Source organism: Mus musculus, chromosome 1 (assembly GCF_000001635.26).
Source record: "Mus musculus strain C57BL/6J chromosome 1, GRCm38.p6 C57BL/6J".
Taxonomy (NCBI): Eukaryota; Metazoa; Chordata; class Mammalia; order Rodentia; family Muridae; genus Mus; species Mus musculus.
In genome coordinates, this window is record NC_000067.6 from 34099496 (window position 1) to 34115118 (window position 15623).

General features: G+C 43.2%; 1 protein-coding gene across 30 annotated transcripts in view; it reads left to right on the forward strand.

The window, feature by feature from the left end:
• The window catches only part of Dst (dystonin), a 400775-nt gene that overhangs the window by 191608 nt on the left and 193544 nt on the right, over positions 1–15623 (forward strand). For 16 of the 30 annotated variants that reach the window (XM_017314621.2, XM_017314676.2, XM_017314651.2 and 13 more), the window contains 2 exons: positions 14438–14527; positions 15054–15089. In XM_017314621.2, the coding sequence (XP_017170110.1) occupies positions 14438–14527; positions 15054–15089 (126 nt within the window). The remainder of the gene's footprint in view (positions 1–14437; positions 14528–15053; positions 15090–15623) is intronic. The other 14 variants (XM_006495666.4, XM_006495690.4, XM_006495691.4 and 11 more) reach the window with 1 other exon arrangement.

Below are 15623 nucleotides of genomic sequence, written 5' to 3' on the forward strand. Positions count from 1 at the left end.
GAGATTTCTATCATCTGTTCAAGGCCTGTAGTGAGACACAAGTGTGATAGTTTGCAGTGAGATGTTGTGACGAATTGTGAGCCCCGGCATCATGGCTGAGCTTAGCCTCAAAAGAGACTTCAAGGTATAATAGCCCAGAAGAGCTGCAGCACACAGGCCGTGTTGGCCTCCTGCCTGAGCAGAGCTTGTGGCATATGGTGTAGTCAGGATTTCTTTTTTTTTTTTTTTTTTTTTTTTTTTTTACAATAAGAAAATTTATTACTTTATATGCAATAGTCAGGATTTCTTAACATGAGTTAGGGTTTTCACCATCCAGTTTAAAAAAAAAAAAATTCTACCCCCCCCCCCCCCCCATCGCCAATTTGGTATGTTAGATCTCTGAAAACATTACAGCCTTTTGAATTCTTGAATGGTATACACAGTTTATTTCTTAGATTCAAATACACGTATGCCAAAAGGCTGACTAGATGTCATTGAGTACTCTAAAGGCAGAAACAATTCTCACTGATCTGATGTTTGAGCTAATTAGTGTTAGTATTAGTAATTTGCATTAGTATATCAGAATTTGAATTTGTTCCAAAACATCTGTATTTGATATAAATTTAAACTGCCCACATTTTGAGTTTACTAAAATTTGAGTTTACAGTATAACTTAATATTTCTTCTAGATAGTTACATTGAATTTCAAACTTCTCTGCCTTAAATTTATGTAACTTCTGACCAGTATTTTTTGTTGATTTTTTAAAAAACATAATTGACAAAAAAATCAAATGAGCATTCAAGCACATAGGCCCCCACACTTCCCAAATCATGTTTCCTGTGAAGCCAGATCGGTGAGGACCAGGTGAGGCAGGGAGCCTGCAGGAGAGAAGAAGGTTTCTGGAGCCAGAAGAATTTGGAAAGAAACACTTTCTAGTTGAAAGATTTATGTTACACATTAGCATTAGAAAGACTGGAAATTCTTTGGTAAGACAAACTGTTGAACCCAGTGTTTCTCAAGCCTATTTTGCTTTTGTCAAATAGTTGCTGCTAACATCCTTCTGGGAGATGCTTCGGGAGAGTTTGAAAGTGATACTTTTATACCAGCATAGTCGTGAACTGCAGAGTGTTAGTTACTCTGACAGGCTTTGTTGCCCTGCTTTGTCACAGCCTTTTTTATGGTTCATTACGTGTCTGCTTGAATTGTAATGGAGCTGTCTTTCATTGTTTATAATTTTCCTGTTCTATTCCCCCTCCTCTCGGGCCACATCCCTTATAGGTGGAAGACCTATATGGTTGCTCTTCAGTATTTGAGGAAGCTATTCCCTTGTCCCTTGTTAATTAAGAGGTTTGTCTTCTTTGTTTCATTTATATGTTATATTTTTTATCTTAAAAATCTATTGGTGTCTTTTTTTTAAAAAAAAAGATTTATTTATTTATTTATTTTATGTATGTGAGTACACTGTCGCTGGGAATTGAACTCAGGACCTCTGGAAGAGTAGTCAGTGCTCTTAACCGCTGAGCCATCTCTCCAGCCTCCTATTAGTGTCTTTTATGGACACATAGTAATTACATGTATTTTGGGGTACAGTGTGACACTTCAGGACATGTCCACAGCATACAGTGATCAGAGTATTTATCCATCACCTTAGCCATTTGTCATTTCTCTTTGTTGAAAATACACCCCGCTCTGCCCTGCTGTGTAGCAGCATTGACATCTATTTATTGATGTTTCCTGATACACCCAGTGTGGTTATTTTATTATCCACTTGCCTGTATTCTTTGATAGGATGCTTATTCGTGTATTGTCTAAGACTGGAGATAGATACCCTTTATGATGGAATTTTCTTTTCCATGTGTGCTTTTCATGTTGTGTATGAGCAGTTTTCTAGCTGATCATGGTGCTTGCTGCCTGTAATCCCAGATGACAGCAAGAGAATCATGGGTATGAAACCTGGGCTGTGTAGCAGCAAGACCTTATCATGAATAAGTTACTAGTCTTCCCTTGGTCAAAGTGTACTGCTGTAATTTGATGTAGTAATTGTGTAAGTTTAGCTATTGCATCTTCATTTTATGGAAGAGCTTCAAATGAATCTTCTGCATGCAGGTGCTCACTGAGTCATTGTCAGTGTCAGTGCTGAAAAGCATGGCCTCTGCTAAATGGCTTCTGTTTGTACCAGAAAATCCATTCCCATGTTATTTAGAATATATATTGCATCTTAAATGTATTTTAATTAATATATATGTCATGTTACATATACATTACATCTTAAACCTATTGTTAAGGTGTGCTTTGGAGCTATTCTTTACTGCTGAGTTCTGTCCCCAGATCCTTTCTAAGCACCCCTTTGCTCATCAATTGCATTTTCTATTATCCATATAAAGTGTTTCTGCAAGAGATGCCTGTATGTGCCCCATTTCTGCCCTGCAAGAGTTTGCAGCATTTGCCTGTTCTGAGAGGAGCAGGCTTGGACTCCCAGTCAGTTTAGTCATCCAAGCTAGTGGCTCCCAGTTTGTTCTAAGACTGACAGAACATCCACATTATCTAAGCTGCCCGTGCAACTCACCTCTAAGGGCTTAGGGGAAGTTAGTTTTTTGTTGTGGTATCTTGATAGTATAGCTTACCCCATACTATACACACTTGTTATAATAGATCAGAATTTTTTTTCTCAGTTTTAAAATTAGTAAACATGATAATTTGGTATCGTTCTTGAATTTTTAAAGAAGGTGTGTTGTGGGGGTGGGCATCCAGGTGGATTCCATCTCCTTGTTATTGTGAGTTGAGCAGCAGTGGTCATGGATGTGCAGGTATCTCAGTGTCAGGATGTGGAGTATCCTGGGCAAGTGTCAAGCTGGGTCATATAGCTGGAGTTTTGGCTATTTTGTGGGTTCTTTTTTCGTCCAACCTTATTCCACCCTTTCAACCTTCTAACATAAGTCAACAAGGCAGGAGAGAAAGAAGAATAGAGGGGAGGGAGGAGGTGGGGCGGGGGGGGGGGGAGAGCAAGAGAGCGAGAGCGAGCACTCGAGAAAGAATGTGTGTGTGTGTGTGTCATGAGGTGATAATATCAATAGATGCTGATTGGGGCATGCAGTTCCTTGGTGCAGATTTGATCTTCACCATCAGGATATCTAATTTCTTTGTTTTGTCTCTTCTATCACAACTACTGGACAAACTACAACCAAACAGCAGCTAGCTAACCATCCACCCCTATCAGGGCTCTAGCATTTACATAGCCTCTGAAAAGTTCCCAGAACTCCAAATGCCACTGGCAGAAACTATCTGCAGCTGGCAACACCACGCTCCTGCTAGAGCCTGAGGCAAATCACAGTCACCTACTGTGGAGCAGCCCCATATCCTCACACCTGGGAGTAAAACTAAGCCGCATTCCAGTCATATTTGTGTGTTTCCTAAAGAAACCAAAATCCTCACTACAGAGTCATATGGGTGTTCTATTTTTAATCCTTTGATAAGTCTCTATATTGAGTCCATAATGGCTCACCTTCCATTAGCAAGGTATCAGGCTTCCTCTTTCCCTACATCCTTGGCAGCCACGCTGAATATTTTAAGTACTGTGAGTGATGTAGGAGAAATTTGAAGTACTAAAATAGATATAAGGATTTACTAATAAACTTGCTTAGAAGATGTTAAGTTATATACAGTAGAATTTAGATAAAGGGGCACTGCCTCCATTTGACTGGAAGATATGTAGAATAGACTTGTTGGCAACTGTAAGAAAGGACCGCCATAGTTAAAGTTTAGAGTTGCGAGAAAGTTTCTGCTGTGTTTTCTCATGAAGAGAGACCTCCAATTAGGCTCCATTCCCATAAGAAAAAGACCCAGTGCTGACTTACAACCAGTCATTGGGGCCATTCCCTCAATGAATACACCTCTCTGGAGCAGCTCAAGGTCACAGCTCAAGGTCACAGCCATCACTGAGTTCTGCCTGGTCTGTCATTAAGTCCCCTGTGCTCTTACCAGGAAACATCATTAATTCTGCCAGGTGGGCAAAATGAACCTGGGTAACAAATATTCAAAAAGAACAACACTGGTGTGTTCTTAAGAAATAACCCTAGCGATATCTTTGCTGTGTTCATCTCCTGTTTACCCAAGTGGCCAGACTTGGACTCTCCTGTTTAAATTGTTAAGTGTATACTGGGCCTGAGACCTGAAGGAGACTGGAGGATAGGCAGTGTATCGGGAATGCACAGGCCTAAGGTGTTTTTAAGTTTTCGGACTCTTCTGTTCTGCTTGGGATCAAGATCCGTTTCAGTCCTATTAGCAGGTAAACACCCACATCCTGCAACTCATTTACAAAGCCCCTAGGATACTCAGCTGAGCAGTGTGCAGGCTGTTGCATCACCCGGTGGCACTCCACTGTGTTCCTTTCCTGGCTGTGATCACACAATTGATTTGTATCAGTTTTGTTTCTGGTGCTCACTCAGCAGCTGCCTGGAATCTCTGGACTGGATTCCTTTACTCCGGAATCCTATTGTGCCCCTCACCTCTGTGTTTTCTCCTCTGCATTATCCCACATTGGTGCCATCCAGTTTTCTTTGAAGCTCTGATAAGTAGTTGTAAAAGCAAGGGCATGTTGTTAAAGTGACCTTGCACTGGGCTGTGAACAGTTGAAAGTGTGCTTGTCCCAAGCTGCCTGTCTCACCAGAGTGGAGCTGAGTATACTTGCCTAAGCTCATTCCTAAGTTTCTGATAATTAATTTGGCCCTGGTTCATGAAGTTAATTCATTATTACTACAGAGTCATGTAGTAGGTGATGTGTTTATAAAAAGATAAAGAGAGAAGGAATATGTATGGTGGATGTGTGGTGGGGTGTGGGGGAAGGGCTATCTCTGCGGTCCCATGCTGAGGTATCTCTGACCCCTGAGGGACCAGCTACACCAAGAATTGAGTTTATTGGGGGCGGGATGGGGAGGAGAGTTGAGAGGGTAGTTGAGGTAGTAGAGATGGAGAAAGGGGGGGGTGGTGGAGGGGAAGGGAAAGAAGAAGAGGAGGAGGAGGAGGAGGAGGAGGAGGAGGAGGAGGAGGAGGAGGGAGGAAGACCAGCCATGAACACATGGGTGGTGGGGAAGGGACGAAAAGGCAGAGCAGGAAGGCAAGAGCAAGGGCAAGAGAGAGTGAGGAGAGGACAAGCAGCCCCCTTTATAGTGAGTCAGGCATACCTAGCTGTTGCCAGGTAACTGTGGGGAGGAGCTTAGACAAAATGCTAACAGTAGGGATTTATGGAAGAGATTCATATTTTATAAACTAGTTTTGAATTTCGATCAGGAGTATATTTTAACTAAAAGTAATTTAAATTCGTTAGCCTAAAACTTCATGGTTCAATTTTTTAAAAATCCAGTAAGCTAATACTTGAAACTGCAGGTGGACTTGTTTTAAAGTTTGTGTTAAATGTCAGGATTGTGACATTGTAGTGATTGATCCTACCCTCCCCTTCTTCGTTTGTCCTTTGCTCTCCTCGTCCTCATCCGGGGAATTTCTCACCATATAGCCATACAGCTCAGACCGCTCTTGCTCCTGTGAGCCTGGTGCTGCAGCTTCCCAGTGCTGGGATTGTGGGCATGTGTCACACCTACCTTCTTGTAACTCCTAAGCCACACGTGGAGCATGTCAGCAGTTCTTACAGCACTCCACACGGTCTTGTTACAAATGTCCCTGTGCTCACAGGGTTCATCAGATAGCCTATTGGTTCTTTACTAAGAGTTTTAAATGATTAGGACTCCTCGTTTTCCGAGCCTTTTCTCTTTAAGAACTTGGAAGGAATGTGAATGAAGTAATAAAATCGTGCCAGTGGCCGGCTCCTCATCTACCCCTAAAATTGATCTTTACACAGTAGCAGTCACTGTGGTTATATGACACAAGTACTTGAGAAAACATAGTGGGGTTGGGCTAGGAAGATGCTTAAGAAAGTATTTACAAAGTGAGACCCTTATCCTCCTGCCAGAATATGGCTTGGTGTCAGTCCTCAGCGGCAGAGTACTGCAGTCTTTCCTTAAATGGCCTCCACTTCTTCACTGCAAGGACGGGGTGATAGGTGTGATAATACTTGTTTAGCACCACCCCCCCCCACACACACCCCGCCTCCTGGTCTCTGTGAAGCAGCACTTATGTGTCTGACACTCAGGTGTTACATATTGGTAACTTATGTTGCCTCCAGAGAAAGTGCTAGAGATGGGGAAAGTCTGCATAGCATGCTGATTCCCGAGTTTATTTTTCTCTTTCAGTTATGATTTCTCAGCACCACAAAGTCTGCATGGGCTATGTAAGATATGAAAGATACGTAGACTGAGGCTTTTGTCACAAAATAGGTTTTTGTCAGTTTTACTTTAAATATATTAAAAAAAAAAAAAAAAGCTAGAGGGAAAAGAAAGCTAACTCTATCCCAATCCAAACCAGAACCAGGGTCAAATGAAACGTCATACAATTATCGAAAAATTCCCAGCCTGGTCCAGAAAAGTTATTTGACATTAATAGGAAGGAAGGAAGGAAGGAAGGAAGGAAGGAAGGAAGGAAGATAGATCTTCTTTAAGTTTTCTGAAACATGACAGTTTTGAAAGTTTTTTCTTGATATGTATATGATTCCCTATAAAACCATGGCTGAAATCTCAGGGTTGTCAGCACTGGCTGTGGTTTTAACTCCTGTAGTTCCTTCCACCTTGTGATGAGACAGAACAAGACTTTCAGGTGTTTAGTTGATCCTGCACTTGAAAGTTGGAAGAAGAAACCTTCTCCCTCAAAGATCTAATTGAGTCCACTGAGATGTGCCGATGCTCTTCCTATTAACTCCCTGCTAGCACCACAGCAGATGGGGTATTTCCTAATACTACCTAAATAGACCAATTAGAATTTTTAATAACATGGAAAAATGGGGGAGGGGTGAGTGTGGTTGATAATATTCTTTCACAGTTCTTGAAGAAATAATAATGATAATTTGTAATTCATAAAATGAGTTAGGTAACTTCCTGAGAATATTTTCAAGCCTATATGTATATTTTTTTAAAAATCATTTTCGTATCGGTAATTCATATAGCAATATTAGGATTTAACTTTTTAAAATTATTTTTATTTTTTTTATTTTATTTTTTTCGGAAAAGGCTTCAAAGGAGCTGCTCTAGGAGAACCCAGCGTCCCATTTTTCATGTTATTTATGTGAGCTATAAAGGAATCAAAGTGTTTTAATTGGTAGTTTTCACTGAAGCAGACTGGCCCTTTTTACTAGTTAGGTCAAGGCAGCAAAGAGCTCTTGGGACAAGCTGTCTTTTATCATCCCTGCCTTTTAAAAGGTCGCCGATGTGTTTGAGAGTTCTGTGTCCTTTAAGAGAGGACTGTGGCTCCTTTATCTGGCTGCCCGTTGCCTCTGGGATGTGTGCGCGTTACCCAGGCTCTCTGAAGGTCCTTTCTAGCCTGTTTTTTCCTGAGGGCCCCTTTCTCCTCAGACAGATTAGGCCACTGGCTATTGTGAGTTGGCTTCACTGAAAATCACAGTTTACAGGTAGGTACCGAGGCGTGGTGTAGGGAGGAGTAACTCTCAGCCCTTCTTAGAAGGAACAACCATCGTAACAAAAGACTAAGAAGAAATAGGATGAACGCATGAACAGATTCCACGGTTGCACGCGTGATGAGAGCCGTCTGGGAGTGGGCAGTTCTGGGCAGGAGCTTTGATTCCAGTTGATCTAGGTATTCAAAAGAGAAGCGTACATTTTTTAAATGACAGGACAAACATAAACCACTGAGTCTCAAGGGGCGGGACCTCAGAAACAGCACCTGAGGGGCAGACAGAGGCTCATTATTGAAGTTTGTTCTTGTTTATCCTCAGTTACCATCCCAAGGGCAGACGTCTTCTCTCTGGTTGAATCAGGAAGGAGGGTACTTCTATCTTATAACTCCATGTTCTGCTCTTAGGGATTTAAATAAAGGAAGGCTGAGATTCTTTATGGTTTTGCTTCCCACTGATCCTAATTTTGTGTAATGGTGAAAGTATAACAACGTAAAAACAGAATTCTAGGCCTTTAGGCCCAGGCTTGGGAATGTGGCCTTTGTAAAGGTATGCTAATCATAAAAGAGATAGCGACATTCCTCTACCCACCCGCTTCCTGGGTTCAAAGAGTGCTCATTCAAAGAAAGTCACCCTGGCCATTACCAGAACCTGCAATGCAAATGTGCTATTGTTAGGGGCTCTTAGAAGCTGTCTTGAGAGTTAACAATTACCAGGTATTCCTTGTGACTCTTGTAACTTTATACTTCCTTGTGACTCTTAACTGGTATCTTTGGTATCTTCCAACAAAGCCCTCCCCACTTCCTTGAGTTTCGGTTTCTTCCTTTAAATACCCCCTTACCCAGCTACTCGGGGCGCCACAGTCCTCTACCCCTGCGTGGTGTATGACCGTGGGCCCGAGAGCGCTCTTGAATAAAAATCCTCTTGCAATTTGCAACAAGACCGTTTTCTCGTTGGTGATTTTGGGGTGTCGCCTCTCCTGAGTCAGAACGTGGGGGAGTCCTCACGTTGTGGGTCTTTCAATGGCCTTCAGAGCTGCTGCTGCTGCTGCTGCTGCTGCTGCTGCTGCTGCTGCTGCTGCTGCTTCTTCTTCTTCTTCTTCTTCTTCTTCTTCTTCTTCTTCTTCTCCTTCTCCTCCTCCTCCTCCTCCTCCTCCTCCTCCTCCTCCTCCTCCTTTTCCTTCTTCTTCTCCCCCTCTTCCTTCTCCTTCTCCTCCTCCTTCTTCTTCTCCTTCTTCTTCTTCTTCTTTTTTTTTTTTTTTTGGTTATTTTGAGACAGGGTTTCTCTGTGCAGCCCTGGCTGTCCTGGAACTCACTCTATAGACCAGGCTGGCCTTGAACTCAGAAATCCACCTGCCTCTGCCTCTGAGTGCTGGGATTAGTAATGTATGAAGCTGGCCGGTCCCCCAGTTCCCTCTGTACTTAATGTTACCTCACATGTCTTTAATGGCAGCTGCTTCCTTTGCTTGGTACCTGTTACACAGTTCTTAACCTCTTTACCCTGTCCCCACTACTTGTTCTTCTAGACCTGACATGCCGCCATCTTCTTTGCTAAGTTCACAGAGCCAGGACAGGATAGAGCTCCCTTGCTCCTTAGTGTGTGAGTCTATCCATTTGCTGCTGGAATTTCTTCACTGTCTGCCTTCTCAGGTTGAAGACTGTAGCAGACAGCACTCTCTTACATGCGTCTCTATCTTTAGGATGTCTTAGTCTATGGTTTGAGTCCAGTGCACACTTATCGAACTGAACCGCTGCTACACCACGTATGCCTTAATGATTACTCTTGGTGGTCAGGTGGTTGGATTGAGATATAGGTAGAATATTAGTGTGTATCTGGGAGGGCAGTTCCAGATACAAAAAAGGAAAGACCTGCACTGATTGTGGGCAACCCATTCTAACAGGCTGGAGCTGTCCCTGGCCCCCTCCCTGGATCAGGCGCCCTCCCTTTGCTTCCTGGCTTCCGTGATGGAGCCGCTCAGCTGTCACACCCTCTGTGCTGTGGCAGCCTCTGAGACCAAAAGTAAGAATAACTCTTAGCTCCTTCAAACTGCTTCTTTTGGGTACTGGTCCTGGCTGTAAAAGAGTTGTCATGTATAAGATTCGGAATTCTTGCGGAGTTTTTCTAGATTAATGAGAGCTAACATGATGCCAGACGTCTGAGAAAGACAGGTTAGAAATCTGAATACACAGGTGTGGGAAGATTCTTCTCTTCGAAGTTGGATTTGAGTTTTAGCTCAGGTAAATTTAACAAAACAGAGCTGTTGTGTGCGGCCTTTTTTTTTTTTTTTAATCAGTTAATCCCTGCAAGTAGCAAGGGTCTGCCATAATTACCCCTGCTCATTCATGGGTCACCTTGAGCACCTCCATTCGTTTTTTTCTTCCCATTTCCTGTTTTCCAGTCTACCTATTTCCTTCCATAGGATAGTCTCCTGAGAAAAAGATGAGCTCTCCCTGCAGGTACATGGGAGGTTCAGAGCAGCACACACATTTTCAAAAGCACTGGAAGCCAGAGGGGGGCCTAGGAGCATAGGCCTTTAATCCCAATACTCTGCAGGCAGAAGCAGGCTCTGAGGACTCTGTGAGTCCAAGGCTAGCCCTGTCTACATAGTGAGTTCCAGGATAGCCAGGGCTACATAGTGAAACCCTGTCTCAAAACCACAACAGAGAGAAAGAGACAGACAGGCAGACAGACAGACAGACAGAACAGAACAAGCACTGGAGAATTCTGGGATGATTGTGTGACACAGAGGAAAGCTGTCTCCCTCTTCTGGGTGCATAGCTTAACCCCAGGGCATCCGGATGCCTTATGCTGCTCATCATTTCCTTGACTGTGATTCAGATGGTTTATGCCTCACGGGGAAAAAGTAAGGGGGACTGCATTTAATTTTAGATGGAAAGCAGAAAGAAGAGGAGGAGGAGGGAAAGGAGAAGGAAGATGGGGAAGAGGGAGAGGAGGAAGAAGGGGGAAGGCATATTGGCAGTTACAGTAGTTACCAGTGAAGTGCAGTTAGCAGGCCAAGTGTCTATGACTCAGAGTTTGGACAAAGTAAAATAGCTAAGCCCTCCGTCTAGGCTTAACTATTTACTTCCCTGGTTTACCTTAATTGGCCAGTCGATCAGAGCCCGGAGTTTGACCCCTTATCTCACCCACTACCTTCTCTTCTCATGTGTGGATTCGAAGCATTTTAAAAGGCATTGTGGGTGTGTGTATATGTGTGGGTGTGTATATGTGTACATTCGTGTTTGTGTGACAGTGAACCTGTGGATTCAGAGGATAGCTTTCAGTAATCCATTCTCTCCTGCTACCATTTTGATAATAGCAATGGCGTGCGTTTTTCTTAGATTGGGGAACACAGGAGCCAGGCTGCCTCTGTTCTGGTGCTCAGGCTCTAACCCAGGACTCACAAGCCAGGCTCTATGCTGAGCTTCATCCGCTGTCTCAGAGTCAAGGGCATGGTGTCGACATTATTTCTTTGGACCATAAGGCAAGAACAATAGGAAGTAACACGGAGCCACCACTGTTGGCAGCATTACAAAGTTTACTCTGATTTTTTTTTTCCTCTCCTAAAAATGTTTAGAAAATTATGTTCCCAGGCTTGAAAGTAACTTCTGTTTTATACATTTTCCTTTAAATTAGCAAGTCATTAATTAAAAAACAAAAACAGTAACCCTGTCTTGAGAGCACAGACTTTGGTCTCTGCTCGGAACCCTTTCTGCACTGTCCTATTGCCAAGGAAAGAACTAAGCCTGCGTAGCTTCAGCAGGGCCTTTAAGGTCATGGGGTCAGAGTGAGAGGCAAAATTAAAATGAATACAGGTTCCAAATTCTTGTTTTTCTTCAAAATTAGTTTCTTCTTTTCCAGTTTGGTTTTATGTGATGCAATATTTTCTCCTTTTGAAGCATGCTCAACTTTTTTTTTTTTTAATCATAGCATAAATGTAATGGTGAGAAATGACATTTGACTCTGAGTTTTCTGGTGAGGAGAGCTTGATGCAATCTACTAGCATGGCAAGTTGTGAAATTGCCTTTCTATGAGATAAGTGTTCAGAATCACACCCCAGCTTAAACTGTCCTGGATGGAGAATGGCAGGGAGAGGAATGTGGGATGTAGGAGTGCTCTGTGTCTGGCAGGAACCAGCTGGAGGCCCCACCCTGCGCACACGAGGGTTTACCACTGTCCTGTGGGCAAGGATGTTAGATTGACAACAAATTCATTTATTTTGAGAGATGAAGCAACTGGCTGGGTATCACCAGTTACATGGTGGTGTTGTGTTACTGGGTGGTCCTGCTCAGGCTCCCTTAGAGTAGGGCTGCTTCCTGGCTACACTGCAGACACAGGGGAAATGCACAGGTGCAGATGCACAGTGGGTCTTCCGAGTACCAAGTACCAAGTAGGCCTTACAGATTCAGGTCTGTGGTTTGGATGGAGACTGAGAATCTCTATAGGGTTCTAGTATGCAAACAGAAAATTACAGTAGTGCTTTCATTCTATTAGGATACACACATATGCCTGTGTGTGTCATGTATGTTCCCGAAAACATCCTTGACTGTGTGTGTGAGTGTGTGTGTGTGAGAGAGAGACAGAGAGAGAGAGAGAGGGAGAGAGAGAGACAGAGACAGAGAGAGAGACAGAGAGGGAGAGTCAGAGATGGTAATGTGTGTACACCATGTATGTATTGTGTATTTTGCATGTATGTTCCTGAAAAGGCCTTTGTAAAGTATTTTGCCTCTGAATTATAGTTAAGACCCTGAGAGGATTGTCAGTTCAAAATTGCCAATCAAAAAAGGTATCGTGAGATAAATATGCCAACAGAGCAGTAACACTTTCATAACTGCCTTGGGTAATTACAGATTTTATAAATGAATATTATGTAAAATTATCTTTCACATCACATTTTCCCACCAAGGAGAAAATATTGTAAAGCTTCCTTTGACTGTGGTGTAATCTGTGTCTGTCTTAGTGATACTCTGTGGGAATTAAGAGGTCAGATTAAAACTTCAGTTTGTAAAGAGGGAGAACTGGATTGCAGTAATTCTCAGTTCCTTAAAGGAACTTGGGCCTACATTTTGTCCATGTCTGTCAGCATGATGCCAAATGTTTATGTGTGTGTTCAGAGACCTTGTAACTGGCAAAAAGGCCCAGGCACTGGGCATAGAAACAAGTAATTTAGGGGGACATTTTTGGGGAAGTTTCTTCATTAGTCACACATATTTTTAACACTAATAAAATAAATTGCAGTAGGGTAGGAGTGTGGCTTGGTGATAGCTTTCTTGCCAAGCATATAAGGCCCTGGGCTTGATTCTCGTGTAATAGGCAAAATAGAGAGATTATAACACGTGCAAGTACACACACACACACACACACACACACACGCCACCTCCACACATGTACACATATGCACACACATAAATGTATGTGTATGTGTCTACTCAACTAAGATGATATAGTAAGTGGCATTTAAGCTCCAGTTTGGGGAGTAAAGACTTAGCAAGCTCTTCAGTTTCGTTTGTCATTAGGCTTTTCTTGTACAGTTTTGAGCACAGGTGTCTGTCACTTAATTGCTTTATGGAGTGTGTTTGCTTGACGTTTAGAAGTTCAATGGCGCCGGGCGTGGTGGCGCACGCCTTTAATCCCAGCACTTGGGAGGCAGAGGCAGGCGGATTTCTGAGTTCGAGGCCAGCCTGGTCTACAAAGTGAGTTCTAGGACAGCCAGAGCTATACAGAGGAAACCCTGTCTCGAAAAACCAAAAAAAAAAAAAAAAGAAGAAGTTCAATGGCATGTGATTCACACTTAAGAATGTAGAGAATTTACTGCAGAGATGGGCAGGTGCTGGGATTGTGCCCTGGGTAAAGGAGGTGGGGTTCTTCTACAACAGTGGTTCTCAACTTTCCTATGACCTTTAAATACAGTTCCCCATGTTGTGCTGACCCCCAACCGTAACATTATTTCATTGCTATTTTATAACTGTACTTTTGCTACTGTTATGAATCGTAATATAATATCTGATACGCAGCATATCTGACAGGTGACCCCTGTGAAAGGGTTGTGTGATCCCCCCAAAGGGATCACAGCCAATCGCTGTCATACGTCTTTTCTTTGGTTCCTTTCCTGTGAGCATCTCAAAGTAATAGAGTCCTGACTTGCAGAAAGGTGAAAAATCTGGGAATGTCTTTGCCCCTGTGGACCAGCCATCTTCTTGGCCTGCTATGGTGTTTGTCTGTGGAGCACAGATCTCATAGTGGGGAACTTATTACTGAACTGTCCCCGGGAAGCAGACTAGTCAGGGTCTTCAGAGAGCCTCTAGTTCTAACTCCATAGGCTCTGGTCAGGTGAGGGAACACAGGAAGCTGCTATAGGCTGAAGGCCAACTTCACGTTAGTGTGACTTAGATTCTCCAGGGCAGAATTTAAGTTGTGAAGAAGATTTGGATAGACGTTCTCCTAACCTAGGCTTTGCTTTTAAAAATTATTTGAAAGAGTTATAGGAAGTTGTAGAAATGGTACATAGAATTCCGGGTCCTGTACCCCAGCCTTCATTGATGGGTCTTTACAAAGTGCCTCTTGATCTGTTGTTATGTGTTAGAGACTATGAAGACCAGCTGGAGGTAAAAATACAACTCATTTTTAAGGTGGCCTTGGTTGTGTCAGGGATAAGGAATAAAATCAGGATATTACTTATATTTAAAATCTGTAGGCCTGTCATTGTAGTTCAGGATAATATTCAGTTTGAGATGTTACAAAGCAGTAATTCTTGTTGTCTCTATATATTGTCACCCTGAAAACCATATTTTTAGGTTTTAAATTTTCAACTATTTTCAAGTAATGAGAGAATAAAACAGAAAAATAGGTGCCTAGGTGAACACCCGTGAAGCATGTGTCTGTTGTTAACCCTGCCTGGTTCGTTCTGAGCTACAGGACTAAAGATGGCCACTTTGTCGCCGTAGGTTCGGAAGCACGTGAACGATCTCTACGAGGATCTGAGGGACGGGCACAATTTGATCTCCCTCCTGGAGGTTCTGTCTGGAGACACCTTGGTAAGTGTGCGCTTTCCTGATTTCTTTTGCGGAGCTTATAATTCCATACACACGTGAGCAGGGCGCCTGCAGCCCAGACGTTAGGCATTTGCATCGTTCTCTCAGACCACGAGTTCAGCCAGAAGAAGAGAGTCAGTGCTGTTCTGTTGCTTCCGCATCCATCTTCCTGTGACGTGAACGGAGACCTGAAGATACCTGCTTTCTCCATAGGCTCTATAATTAACATACCACTTTTCTTTCTGCTTCTTCTTTTTATTTTTTTAAACCTTTGAGTTGTTTTGTATTGACTTAAAATCAGTCAGCGGCGCTGTATAACCACACATGGAAAGACTTGTGTATAGCAAGGGAGTAAGTGTCCTTTCCGAGAGCTGGGCTAAGCCAGGCATCACCTCCCTTTGTGTGACCATTGCTCCCTTGTTCGGTGACCTCTTCTCCCCCACTGCATTCCGCTCATGCTCTTGTTTTCATTCCCGGTCTGTCTGTCTGTCTCCTTGCTGTCCTGTCTTCTGTCTGTTATATTCATTAGCCGAGGGAGCGAGACTTTTTGAAGACCTTACGGTTGGTGAGTGCAACAGCAGCATGCGAGTGTGCGCAGCATGAGGAGGATGAGGACAAGGGGGTAGGTGTCACCCCCGTAACTCACTAACCTAGCAGGGCCGTGTGTGCAGGCGTGTGCAGTGCTAACCCGGCAGGCCGGTAACTCACGGGCTTTAGCGAAAAGACAGGGACCCAGGCCCAGACAGGTGTGTGACGCGCACGTTCACAGACTGGGCAGAGGAAATGTTTTCTCTTTAGATTTACCTTCAGAGCTGAAATGGCCAACATGTTCATACATTACTGTGCCCTGCTATTGTAGAGTTTTTTATGCTCTGTATAAACATAGGGCCCTGATAACTAGTATACTAATTTTTATGCACATTTATTCCCTTCTGGAATTGACGTTTTGAACTTGACAACTTACTGCTCTTTTTGAGGCACAGGGGTGCTCACAGTTTCCTTTAAATCAAACTTATTGGCATAGAGGGCTGTTCTTTATCTGTGGGGCGCAGAAGGGGACAAGACTTTGTCTTGTGTCCCATAGAATCCACAGGGCGGT